Source organism: Battus philenor, unplaced genomic scaffold (genome assembly GCF_028537555.1).
Source record: "Battus philenor isolate CCGP_79_NKW_IND1 unplaced genomic scaffold, ilBatPhil1.0.hap1 SCAF_4, whole genome shotgun sequence".
NCBI lineage: Eukaryota > Metazoa > Arthropoda > Insecta > Lepidoptera > Papilionidae > Battus > Battus philenor.
Genome location: NW_027181704.1, coordinates 15497717 through 15511071, shown reverse-complemented (window position 1 = coordinate 15511071; position 13355 = coordinate 15497717). Strand labels below are relative to the sequence as shown.

The 13355-nt window shown below is 33.9% G+C and overlaps 1 protein-coding gene across 1 annotated transcript; it reads right to left on the bottom strand.

Moving 5' to 3' along the window:
* Positions 1-762: 762 nt before the first annotated feature.
* Positions 763-12507, bottom strand: LOC137929005 (uncharacterized). Its single transcript, XM_068772018.1, has 10 exons — positions 12391-12507; positions 12047-12307; positions 8861-9137; positions 7817-7986; positions 6234-6285; positions 5562-5655; positions 3940-4096; positions 3179-3371; positions 1651-1829; positions 763-1026 (listed from the first exon to the last, which is right to left on the bottom strand). Exons 1-10 carry the CDS (start codon positions 12418-12420, stop codon positions 763-765), a joined length of 1677 nt encoding a protein of 558 aa, XP_068628119.1. The 5' UTR covers positions 12421-12507.
* Positions 12508-13355: the final 848 nt, after the last annotated feature.

Here is a 13355-nt window from a genome sequence, read left to right as displayed (position 1 = left end):
GATCAGTTCTTTCGCCTTAAAACACAAATTACTGTTTATAATTTACACTGTTTACATTTAAAATCAAGTAATAAAGAAACATATACAATTTTTTGTTAGTATTTAACCAAAAAAATTCGTTCGAAACAATTTTTTTATGTTTCATCAAATTATTATGATACGAAATTTGAGAAACTAATGTTTTCAGGCGTTCTTAAAATTATTTAAAATTCATTCGAAAATGGAAAAATATGTGAAAATAAAATACAAATTAAAATCAATTCCGACATTTTTTTTTTAAATTTGATTAGTTGTAACAAAGACAGCTTCCGCTTTAAACATGAATTGCTGTTACAAAATCGTACCTATCGTTTAAAAATGAGAAATGAAAAAACATATGAACATAGATTAAAATTAAAAAAAATCACGTTTTTGAAATAAACAAGCAAATAAGTTAGACGATAAATTTTCTAATACATATAAAACATGAATAATTATACAATTATATTGGATATCATTTTTAAAGAAATTGGCGACGATTTTCTAGCTTCACACGTTTATAGTGTGAATAAACCCTTACTCAGGTCCAATGTCAATCTAGCTAATAACATAAATCTTTTTTATATATATATGACATTAAAATGTATTAAACCTACTTTCATGTTTTTTTTTCTAGATTTGACTAAATATATCGGACAAAAATTTTTCATTTTAATCATTAAAATTATTATTACTATTATTTAACAAAATCAATTACGAATGTATGAAATAATAATAATTAATTTATTTATTTGCAACTCGAGCGCGTTTAGTTTTGACTCCACTCCTGAGCGCTTGTCTCTCTGACTCCATCGTTTCCATCTTCCTCTTCCCTTTTCCAATATTTTTGCTCTTATCCAATGCCTCAAACAAAGGCATTTCGTCTTCTTTATTTTCCCTAGAGAGGACGGCTTCCTGATATTTTTTTAATATCGGGTCTTCGAACGCGGCCGTTGATGGTGTTGGTTGAACCATTTGGCCAAGGTTTCCGGTTTTGTGTAAGTTCGCCTTGTGTTAAAATATAGATTCTCTGATTTAGCGGTGTTACAAAAATTCAAGAATAAGGAAGATTTTTATATGAACAAAAGTAAACGGCATAGCCCAGCTGATAAGCAAGTTGAAGTGATATTGAGCAGGCTATGTGGTCTGCATGAACAAAACAGATGTCCACTGGGATGCACATCGTAGGAAGATAATGGATGCAGGACGCTTCCAACTGATCTTATTGGACCACCCTGATGATAATATTACTTCCGATTGTTTTTGTAATTGTTTATAATGACCAAAAAGTTCAAATATAAATATTGTAACAAATACTTATTATTTCGAATAGGCTTTGCACTTTCGAACATATCAACCAACTTATTTATATAACGTACATTTAAATATATATTTATTCTCAAACCACTATCACGTTCGGAATGTTGATTCTTTCGAAAAAAATCTGACATGAAAGTATATATATTTTTTAACGCCAATCTTATTCTATATTATAATATTTTTTTGGTTACGGGAATTTAATACAATAATATGCTTTATCGATTTTGCTTTACATAAAAGATTTTTAGCAGTTGAATTAAAAATTACTTCAGAGAATATAAAGAAGAATTATTTTAAATGAATCATACATACCTTGTCAAGTGGAGCGAGCGCATCCCCCACGAGATCTGGTTGGCTCTCTTGCGACGCGAAGGTTTCCTCTATGAGCCGGTCCACTATATTCTTTCCATCGTTCATGAAATGATCTTTCATCACCGCTTTCAACTGCTTCTGGTTTACTTCTTGATTAGCCGACCTAAATTTAGATATACCTGCTTAAACATTACTAACGGATAATAAAAGAAACGTGTAAATATATACGCAATATATTTAAAAGATGAATGATTATGATGATGTGATGATTGAAATGTCTTAGTGTATGAAACTGTCCACATAAATTAATATGTCTATGTAAATAAGTGTCTCAGTGAATGAGACTGTATACATAAAAATATGCCCGTTAATAAATGTGTTCAAGTAAAAAAAAACTTTATACGTAAATGAGTCTTCGAACGACTGTTTACGTGAATAAAATCTTCGACGTGTGTTTATAAATGAATCTCTCAGCGCATGAATTTTTCTACTAAAATGAAGGTGTACGTAAATATAAATGAGTCTTTTAATAAATGAGTGTGTACGTAAATGAAAGTGTCTAAATAAATAAATGTATCTTCGTAAATATGTGTGTACGTAAATGAGTTTCTTAGTGAATGAGTTTGTCTACTTTAATGAGAGTGTATACGTAAATGAGTTTCTCAGTGAATGAGTGTGTCTACTTAAATGTAAGTGTGTACGTAAATGAGTTTCTTAGTGAAAGAGTGTGTCTATTAAAATGTAAGTGTGTACGTAAATGAGTTTCTTTGTGAAAGAGTGTGTCTACTTAAATGTAAGTGTGTACGTAAATGAGTTTCTTTGTGAAAGAGTGTGTCTACTTAAATGTAAGTGTGTACGTAAATGAGTTTCTTTGTGAAAGAGTGTGTCTACTTAAATGTAAGTGTGTACGTAAATGAGTTTCTTTGTGAAAGAGTGTGTCTACTTAAATGTAAGTGTGTACGTAAATGAGTTTCTTTGTGAAAGAGTGTGTCTACTTAAATGTAAGTGTGTACGTAAATGAGTTTCTTTGTGAAAGAGTGTGTCTACTTAAATGTAAGTGTGTACGTAAATGAGTTTCTCAGTGAATGAGTGTGTCTACTTAAATGTAAGTGTGTACGTAAATGAGTTTCTCAGTGAATGAGTGTGTCTACTTAAATGTAAGTGTGTACGTAAATGAGTTTCTTAGTGAAAGAGTGTGTCTATTAAAATGTAAGTGTGTACGTAAATGAGTTTCTTTGTGAAAGAGTGTGTCTACTTAAATGTAAGTGTGTACGTAAATGAGTTTCTTTGTGAAAGAGTGTGTCTACTTAAATGTAAGTGTGTACGTAAATGAGTTTCTTTGTGAAAGAGTGTGTCTATTAAAATGTAAGTGTGTACGTAAATGAGTTTCTTTGTGAAAGAGTGTGTCTACTTAAATGTAAGTGTGTACGTAAATGAGTTTCTTTGTGAAAGAGTGTGTCTACTTAAATGTAAGTGTATACGTAAATGAGTTTCTTAGTAAATGAGTGACTACAGAAATAAGTGTCTTAATCAATGATTGTGATAGTGATTGTGCAAACGGCAAGGACTGACTGCGCGGCGGGCAGCACGCCGTAGGAGCGCAGCAGGTCGAGCAGCTTGGCGGCGTTGCGCGGCGTGACGCCCAGCGCGCTCAGCCACGCGCCGCACGCCACGCCAGTCTCCGCGCACCGCACCAGCGTGCGCCGGTACATGCACAGGCTCTGCACACCGACATACAATTACCATTCTAACGCCGTATCCAGAAAGAAATCTGACAGTCGGCGCCGATCTACCAGCGCTTATTAGAACCAGCCATCGCGAGAAATATTAGCTGATAATAGGCGCCGAATTTCAATACTAAGCTCAAAACTAGCTAGCTATACACATGCCATTTACAAAGTGTTAATGAATTGTATTCGATCATATTTTGGTCATCACCTTTGTACTGGTCTCTTCACCATTTCTGTAGACTCATAAGGCTTAGAAACGTTATATTTGGTATGAATATTTCTTTTGCTAAGTTGATATTTTAGCAGGATTTTACAGCTACCGTTTTTTGCCGAAGTTTTTTTTGCAATTTTTTATACTTTTTCTTTTATATGATCTCTACCCACCGCACGTAAACAGGTTTGAGTGTATATTGTAAGTGAAATTTTAAAGTAATACTTTTTGTGTTGCTAAAACAAGTTTTTTATATGTACTGTATATATTTTTAAGATTTTTATGATTTTTTTTTATGCGATATCTACCCAACGGTTCAAAAAGGGGTTAAGTGTATCGTCGGCTTACCTCCCGTTGCTTGGCGCTAAGTGAGGCGAGTCGTGGGTCGGTGGGAGCGCGTGCTCTCCCCGCGTCCGAGCACTCCGTGCAACAGTGGCGCTCGATGTAAGCCACGCGATCACTTAAGACACCGAAACACGCGGCATGCTGGCGCATGTTGCAGTAGCTGATAATATAAAAGCTTTTAAACACGTTCACTGCGGGCCCAATTTTGAAGAACTTTCAGCTGGTGCGGCTGAGGTCGAATCAGCCTCAAGTTGAACTTCCTAGTAGTGCGGTTGAGGCCTTTTCTGCCTCATGTTTCAATCATTTTTTTTACAATATTGAGTCAATGCTTCGCAGACATAAAGAAAGCTATATTTGTCTTTGTCATACCTCATACGGTTGAGTGTAAACAGCCGCCGCACTAGAGAGAAAACACGAGTTTTACGCGCCGCACCAGTGCAAAGTCTACCATGAGGCTGAATCGACCTCAAGCCGCAGTGAACGTGTTAATAGAGAACCTAGATACCCTCCTCCTTAGAGGCAGTGTATCTCATTCAGAAGATCAGGGATATCGCCCTGAATCCAAAAAAAACGTTGAAAAACGACATCGGACGGTTAGGTTATGTTATTTACAACAGTCGACTGCAAAGTAGTTTTTCAAACTAACGAAATATGGTGTTTTTCAATAAGAAGTTTATTTTTCAATCTACTGCGACATTATTGCGACGATCCCCTCTAAAAATATCCACCAATGTTTTATCGTTATCAAAAATGAATATAATTTTCACGACAACTTCCAATTGGCTCATAAATACAATATTAAAAAGTAAAATATTATGAAATTAAAACAAATATAAATCAAAAAGTCACTGATGAGTAGGATGTGCATGTTTTTCTACGCAGTATCACACACACACACAAACACACGCGCGCGCACACACACCAATATACATATATATATATATACACATTATACACCAATTTTTCCATTTGACTATTTGTGTTCTCCAAAAGTCAATATCACTGTATGAAAACTAAACTGTGAATTAGAATTAATATTATTTTTATTACAATGTCTCATTTTAAGTTCAGTTGTAATTTTCCTCAATAATTAAATACGTAAACATATCGTGGAAATGTTTTTATTTCAACCCAACCTTAGACCACCATTATTATAGAATTTTTTTTATTTTATACAAAGAATAAAATAATTAATAAAATAAGCAAATGATACTTATTTTAACAGCTAATAGATACCGGAATGTTTGTATTTCGTGCGACAGAGATAACGCTTTACGAATCCAAAATTAGCCGTTTATCTCTTTCCAAAGGTCGTTGTGCAATATTTATCGCCGGGTACTAATATATTGATTATTGAATGTAAAACGTGATATGTCAACAGAATTACGATCTACCCACAAAATTAATACATTATAATTTCACTATATAATCATTATGAAAAAACCCAAAAATCGCAGTGTTGCAATGGTAACCATTTTGTGTAAAACAATTGCAATTAAGTCTTCTTACATCTTACATGATTCCCAAAGCATATTTAAATCATTGGTTCGGGCCCACGTTGGGCGCCAAATAAATCTATATGTTTTTTTTTTTCAACAAAAAATAAATAAATGGTGTGAACTGACTAGCAAATAAGTATTCCCATCATGTTGTCGGATTCCTCGTCGCCGTATTTGCCACAGGGGCATCGGAACATCGGCTCCCGGCTCCTCCATGCACCTAAGTCAAAAGTTACCATACACGTCATGAGTTTAACGGAAAAATTTGCTTTTATAAAAAAATATATAAATACAGGAAAATTAATTTAAATTTATTACTCTCTTCTACAAGAGTGTCTTCTATATTTGACGGTGGCCTATGACGAAGAAATATATAAAAAGACTATGATGATGGACTTAGGACTCCAGTGACTTGGAATCTTCGTGTAATCCGCATTCTGCAGATATATAAATAGCCATGTAACTCTGTCAGTACAATTATTCCTTAAGGGAAAAAATGAAATTTTAGCACTTCGTACACTAAAGTTTAGTGTGTTTAGTTCTAAATAAAATTTCATTTTTATTTTGGATATAGGATCGCTCTATTCTTAAAGTTCTATATGTACTTAAGCTTTCTAATTATTTTTTCACTTTAACTTAACCATGGTTTTATGAGAGTATAGCTCTTTCTGGCATTTTTTTTTTCAATAAATTTCTGAGGTTTGCGACTACCCTACAATTTTTATCCGTTTGATGTTGACTAAAAAACACCCTCTATATATATATAAAAATAAATATTAAAATAATTGGTTCTATTACCTGGGGTCTCGTCCAAATCTCTTGGTGTCATTACTGGCGTGTTAAGCGACCCCTGGAAATATACTAAACGATACAAAATCCTATACATTTTGATACGTATTAAAATAGTGTTTCCCAACGTAGGGCCCATATCCCACAAGGGGGCAATTTGATTGTTAAGGAGTGTAATTCGAAAATGGACAAGCTTTCAACTCTTTAACTTTAAAAATTACGTATGTTACTTAGGGGGGCGTAAGAATTTTAGAAAGGCTTAAGTAGCACGAAAAAGTTAGGATGAATTACAGAATAGTAAACAAATAAAAAAGTAATTGAAAATAATAATTAAATAATGTAAAACCCTGTTCCAATAATCAGATAGGGGTGTACGAGAGACTTCCAAAAACGGAGTCAATAAAATAGGTTGCGAAACACTATTAAAACTTTAAACATTAATCATAATAAACCGCGACTCATTGTTATAAATAGCCACACCACGTTACAAATATGAAAAAGTTCGTTTCGTTTTTAAAAATAACAAGATGCGTCCGTTCTCTCTGAAGGTCTACCTTCAACTGGTTAATGGAAACACGGCTTTACAATTAACTTCGATCTAATAGATATATTAAGTATAAGTTAGTGGATATGCGAAATAGCGCCAATGACCGTTGGGGCTTTAAGATTTTAGAGTGGAGATCGTGGACTGTCAGGCGCAGCGTAGAGAGTCAGTCCACTATATCGGAAGAGGCTGGTTGCAAGCTGTATTTAACTTATTCTATTGAAAATGAATGGGAAACGTCTACGTCAAGCAGTGATCGTGCTAAGGTTGATATGATGATGATCTATTAAGTGGCAGTGAGCAGATCACATATCGCACAGAACAGATGTCCGCTGGGGCGAGGAGACTGGAGGTTAGGCTGGCAATAAACCCGAATTTCCACATATAAGGCAGACAGATGAGCTTGTTAAGAGGTCGTCATCATCATGTTTACAGGGAATAGGCCTTACCCAAAAACCTCCACGATTACCGGTATTGCGCAGCCCGGATCCATCGACTTCCCTTGACCACAAGGGCGGCTTAACCTATAGTGCAGAGTGGGCAATGTACACGGGCGCCGCCGTGAGACGAGTTCTATGGGGCAGCGAAATAGAAATTTGATACACTTCACTTCTATTTCGCTGTCCATAAAATTTAAAAAACAAGACGAAAGATGAACTATCGCGGTTCGCCGCTTAGTTTCGCAACAGAGATGTGCTACAGGCATTAAAACAATGAGTGTTATTCTGTCGTCATATGAAGAAAGGCCGAAACTAATACCATAATGTAAGCTATACCTATTTATAAAATAGCTTGCTGCAATATGGTAAACTTTCTGGTTACGACGGCAAAGTTAATAGTTAGCCCTGGGGGGTGGGGGGTTGATCAGGCCTGGGGGCGCCAGGATTTCATTGCACACGGGCGCTACACGAGCTAGAGCCGCCCCTGCTTGACCTTTAATATATCGACGGTCCATCTAGTGGAATCCAGGTACTGGTCACCACTCAAGAAATTTCCAATAATGATCTAATTTGGTAGTAATGTTCTCATAAATATACAAATCACTTACAGTGGCCTCGTTGCTTGCTTTAAAATTGACTTTGAAGTAAGACTTCGCTACGATCTTGTGGTGGGGTGTCCGCACGCTGCCCAGGATCGTGGCGCTCGACGGGGTCTCCGCCAAGTGGTCCTCGCACTCCTGGCTGCTATATCCAGGCGCTTGATAGCTTTCAGGCGCGTCTTCGAGAAAGATGTCATCACAGCACGATCAGGTTTAGTTATGTTTACGACATTATTTTTATGGGACACTTTTATAGGGTAATGTCGCTGTTATTACTTAAACGATTTACTCTATACCAGGGAAGACCAACACGCGGTCCGGGGGTAGCTTTCTGACCGTTAAACAGGCTTATGTGGCCCGCCAAGTATTTCTAAAATTGAATTTATTTTGTCGATTTTCTTGCATCAATATATTGTTATAAAATTAATTATTATGAAATGGTAAAGTACATATTAAACCGAAAAAAATAGTTAAAAATGATAATCAATCAAGACTCTAATGCACGATAAGAAAGCAGTTTACATGAAGCTACCTCATTAACCCCAGCCTTTATTAATTAGGTCGTATCGAAAAAAACAATGCCGAACTTACATTTTGCATTAAAATACGTTTTAAATCTAATGTTTAATTTAAATAAAGTTTTCTAAATTATTAATACAATACCCTGCGATAAATATTGCACATCGACCTTTGGAAAGAGCCAATCGGCAACTTCGGCTTCGTAGAGCGTTATCTCTGTCGCACTACTGACAAAACGTCACATACGTAGTGTGTGACAGAGATAATGCTCTACGAAGCTTAAATTACCATTCACTGGCACTCTGTTTGGCATTAATCGGTGTAACATAACTCCTGAAGATGCCCCGTCGGTGTGAAACACGTGTTGAGTGATTTAACGGTGGCAGTTGTGTAATTCGCATTGTTTACCGCATGCGCATGTGCGATAGTGGCTAAATATTGGTACTTTTCTTATTTAGGATGGACTTCCGCAAAATAACGCCTGATTCCATTAAACCTATAATAATAGTTAAGCAAATTAAAATAAGATCCTACCTTCGTTGTAATAGAGTCGCAGGCTGATGTCGAAAGATTGCGATAACTGCTGCTGGCAGGACTCCATGACGACCAGACAGGCCTGGAGGAGCAGTAGAGTCTCTCGCCTCACGTCCCCAAACGTGCACGTGGCACTGCTCTCGGAGCCGTCTCGCGACTTGGAGACCATGCTCATACTGGTCTTCCCATCTCCATAAGTGTACTCAAAGACATGGTATTCCACAAGATTCTCCGCCTTGCATTCGCCATCATAAAAACACAGCGCCAGTTGATGCAGCTGGAAAAATTACTTACTTATATTTATTTCATTTAATAAACACTCATAAATTCAAATTTAATAAAAAAAAAAGCAAAGGAAAGAAGTAGTCAACTATTTTGGGTATAGATGACACGCACGCATAATATAAATAAAATAATAACAAAAAAGGAGGTATTGTATAAAAATAGATTAAACAGTATAAGGTAAACCAACCATAAAAGCCGCAAAGTTTTCCACAATGTGTAAAGCAGGCAAAAAAGAATAATATAAAAATATAGGTCTACGTAAATACTTGATAAAAAAATTATAGTAAACTAGAATAGACTAAGATAATAATGTAAAGGAATCGGAGTGAAACCAAGAATAGGTCAGATTATGAAAAAAATAAAAAATAGAATAAGTAATAAGGTAAGAAAAGGACTAAAATATAGCTACTTCGCAGCGGTGCACTTTATTGCATGACTACTACTGCATTGGCGGAAGTAGCTATATATTGGTCCTTTTCTTACTTAGGATGGACTTCCGCAAAATAACGTCTGAATCCATTAAATAATAAGATAAACAAAAAATAAAACTGAAAAAATATTAACACGGCTACTACACTAACACGGTTGCATCGTGTGCGTAGAGAAAATTATAGAAAATTCTTCCTTACTGTGGCAGCAATATCTCAGTCAAATTGTACTTAAAAAAAAAATATTTTTAAATTCCTTATACTGTTCGTCCAATTTTAAAGAGCAGCTGCTTATAGCTACATCCAATATTCAACTTTATATTTATATATGGTTAAAAAAGAATAGAAGTATAGAAAAGTTTTTTATGTATATGACCTCACAACGCACTAGTTGAAACTCGCGTGCATACAGTGCCGCAGATACCGTGTTTACCCTATATTATTAAAATATCTGCCACTTCTTTTTTATTAATTCTAATTTGTATCGCTAGTGTTTTTTTCTACAATATTTTTCTTTCGCTTTAACTAAACGCAGACAGTTGGGAGAGGGTTGCCGCTATTTGATACGGATCTTTCTTCTCCCAGCTGCGAAGCACGACAGTGTTTTATAATTATTTTTTTTAGACAATTTTCACTTACGGGTAAATACAGCTAAAATTTATACATATTAACAATACAATTTGGAATACTCAATTATATATTAGTTGCTACATTATTTTATTTCAAGTCGCTGCCCAAGCGCTACAGACCGTTAAATGCCTTGAGATCTATCTATCTGCCACTAGAGGTGAGAAGGCGAGTATATAAAAAAACACACACACATACACTAAAATAAAATTAAAAATCGATATTACTAATTGGCGGTAGAATTAAAATATACAAACAAACATTGCATCGAAGTGGACCGTAAATGTTTTTATTAAACTCAATATTATTTCGAAGAGTATTGTACAAAGTAAGAAAAGGACCAATATTCACTTCCGCACATGCAGTGGTGGTCGTGCAACAAAGTGCACCGCCCGCCAGCCCGCTGATAAATGCGTATTAGTGCCAAACAGAGTCTCTGTGTATGGCACTAATCAGTGTAACATAACTCCTGAAGATGCCCCGTGGAGAGGTGAAACGCGTGTTGAGTTAAAAGATAGATAAAATACAACTAGTGTATTGTCGCAGCATATTGACGCCCACTACAATGACATAACCCTGAGATATATAGGGGGATATACCATAATCGCCACACTTGGCAGGCGGGTTGACGATCCTAGGTATTACAGTATGCAGAGAACGTTCCTGTTCATCCTCTGGAAACTTGTCTGTCAGCAATCTTCTATAATTAATGCAAAAAATTCGCGACGAACCACTGATTGCTTCCACAGGTGGATAAATAGCCTAGTAATTTTACCAATACTAAAATTTCGTAAAAGCATTCCATCCGAAACAGCTTAGGTTTAACTGGAGAATTTTAATACACCTATCCCCCGATTTACACGGTACTTTTTTTACACGTTTTCGCTTTTACACGGTTTTCAAAATAAGTTTTTTTTGTTTTAATAACCGATTTTATTACCATCTCTCATAATGAAAATATTTCTGCTTCAAACATCGAATAATTTCGAGTGATGAAAGTGAATTCGAACCTTCGATTCCGAAAAAAAGAATGAGAGTAATTTCTAACAGTGATAAAGGATAATAAAACACGTTTGGTTTTATTTTTGGTCTTCTGTAATATATTTAATATATTACACCTAACTCAATTTTTTATTGTAATAATTTTTATAAATTACTGTAAAGGATTCTTGGTCATCACCGCATAAGTTATACAAAAGAGTCAAAAACAGAAAATACGTAAACTTAGTTTTTAAGCAAAAACATTTTTAGAAATAAAAAAAATATAAATACCTTATTTTTGGTCAATATATTTGATAATTTGTAATGGTACTTTACGAAAATTTTATCATTATGAAAACATGAAAAAGAAAATTTTTGATATTTTATTTTGATTTCTAATTAAATATAAATTTTAAAAATGCTATTGTAATAGTAATTTTTATTGTATCAGTGACCTTAATTTTAATTATAACAACGATTTAAACTTTAGCGATTGTTTTACACGCCTGTTATAATTATAAAAACGACTCGATAAGTAAAAATAAAAATGGCGGCTAAAATGACGGATAATATAAAATTCAAATTTTCACACAATATCAACGATATACATAGGGTAATATAAAAATGTTTTGTTCGATAGCATACTGGATTTTAAATCTACTATAATATCAATATATATTATAACATAATTATTGATGAAAAACTATACTTTTTTCTGAAATTCTTAAACGTATCAAACCGTACAAGACGTAGACATAACTTCTGTAACATAGGTCCTAACCTAGCACAGAAGGTATATCGTGTTTTTTACACTTAAACTTATTCTTAAGTAATAAAGCGTAACATAAACAAATGAGCCACTTACATATTTTTTATCGAATGCATCAAAAGCCTGCACCAAAGCCATACTCAAAAATTGTGCAAGCTCATCTTTACATTTCTTCTTTAAAATCCTTAGCGTAATATTTCCAAATTTTTCAATTGTATAATTGGCATCATGGAATGCATCTTTCAAGTACATTATTGTACTCACAGCAATTACCGTCAGTTGTTTCATAAAAGTAACCGAACTCGTATAATTCTCGACAATATTTTTCGGAAATATTTTTGTCCACTCCGCCATAGCCTGTGAAGTAAGAAAATATAAGTTGTTATTAAACAAACCTTAAATATATCCAATCATTTTATACAAAAATATAAAAATAGTACCGTCGTGGGTGTTAAAGTTGTCGTCTTCATGGCTAATTATTAATTTATGTTTTAGAGAGAAATTAGGAATAGATATGCTTTGCTTTGTATTAGATTAAAATTATCTCAAATCTCAATCTCAAGCGACTTTAGTAAATTATTTACGTATTTATTATAACCAAACTTTTTTTTCCCGCTCAACTTTATTTTTTTTACAATCTGAAGCGAATGAAAAACATTTGCCTATTTAGTGTATAGGATAAATATAATTATATTTACATCAATACAACATTTTTTTAGTTGCAATAATATTAAACAAAGTTATTATTGTTTAATTTATTGCAATTTTAATGTGAAAATTGTGGTGTTTAACTGCAATTTTTTTATTATAAAATTAACACATTCATTAATTTAAATTGAGCTGTTTTTTATCCTGTATTAAATTTTCAAAACAATAAAAAACTCGTTAAATAAATAAAAATAACTGATAACAAACAAATATTCTAAATAATAAAGTACTTGGCCATTTTGTTGCAAAAAAGGTCGTATTCTATATTCAATTTAGACATTATCTAAACAAATGCTCAAAATTATTATGACAGTCATTTGCAAGCATTTTTAAACGTTTTAAAACATACAATATTATAGTTATAAATAATAAATATAACAAAGTAATAACAGTGAAAAATGCTATGCCCAGAAGGTACTCAGTATCAAAAAGAATCTATAAAAAAGGAAGAAGAAACATATCATAAGAAAAATAAAGTGCCTGCAGATGGGTCGGGTAGTTTAGATTTAAATTCTTTGAAAAATCCTAAAAATTGGAAGAAGTCTTTGTCCAACTTTTTCCGTGGTCAACTTCGATCAACTAAGTCGAATGATGTAAGTAAAACATGCTTGCATAATTTTCGTTTTGTCAAATAATTGGTTATAATAAATTTAATGAGCAGTTTGGACTTTTGATTTATGTTTGTAGCGTTTTAAAT

Excerpts from the sequence above, each read along its gene's own strand:
- LOC137929005 (XM_068772018.1), bottom strand. The coding sequence starts at position 12,420 with ATGAAGACGACAACTTTAACACCCACGACG. Across the intron at positions 7,987-8,860 it reads GCGACTCTATTACAACGAAG|ACGCGCCTGAAAGCTATCAA; the intron begins GTAGGATCTTAT and ends TCTTTCTCGAAG. Across the intron at positions 1,027-1,650 it reads CGCTCGCTCCACTTGACAAG|GCGAACTTACACAAAACCGG; the intron begins GTATGTATGATT and ends TTTTAACACAAG.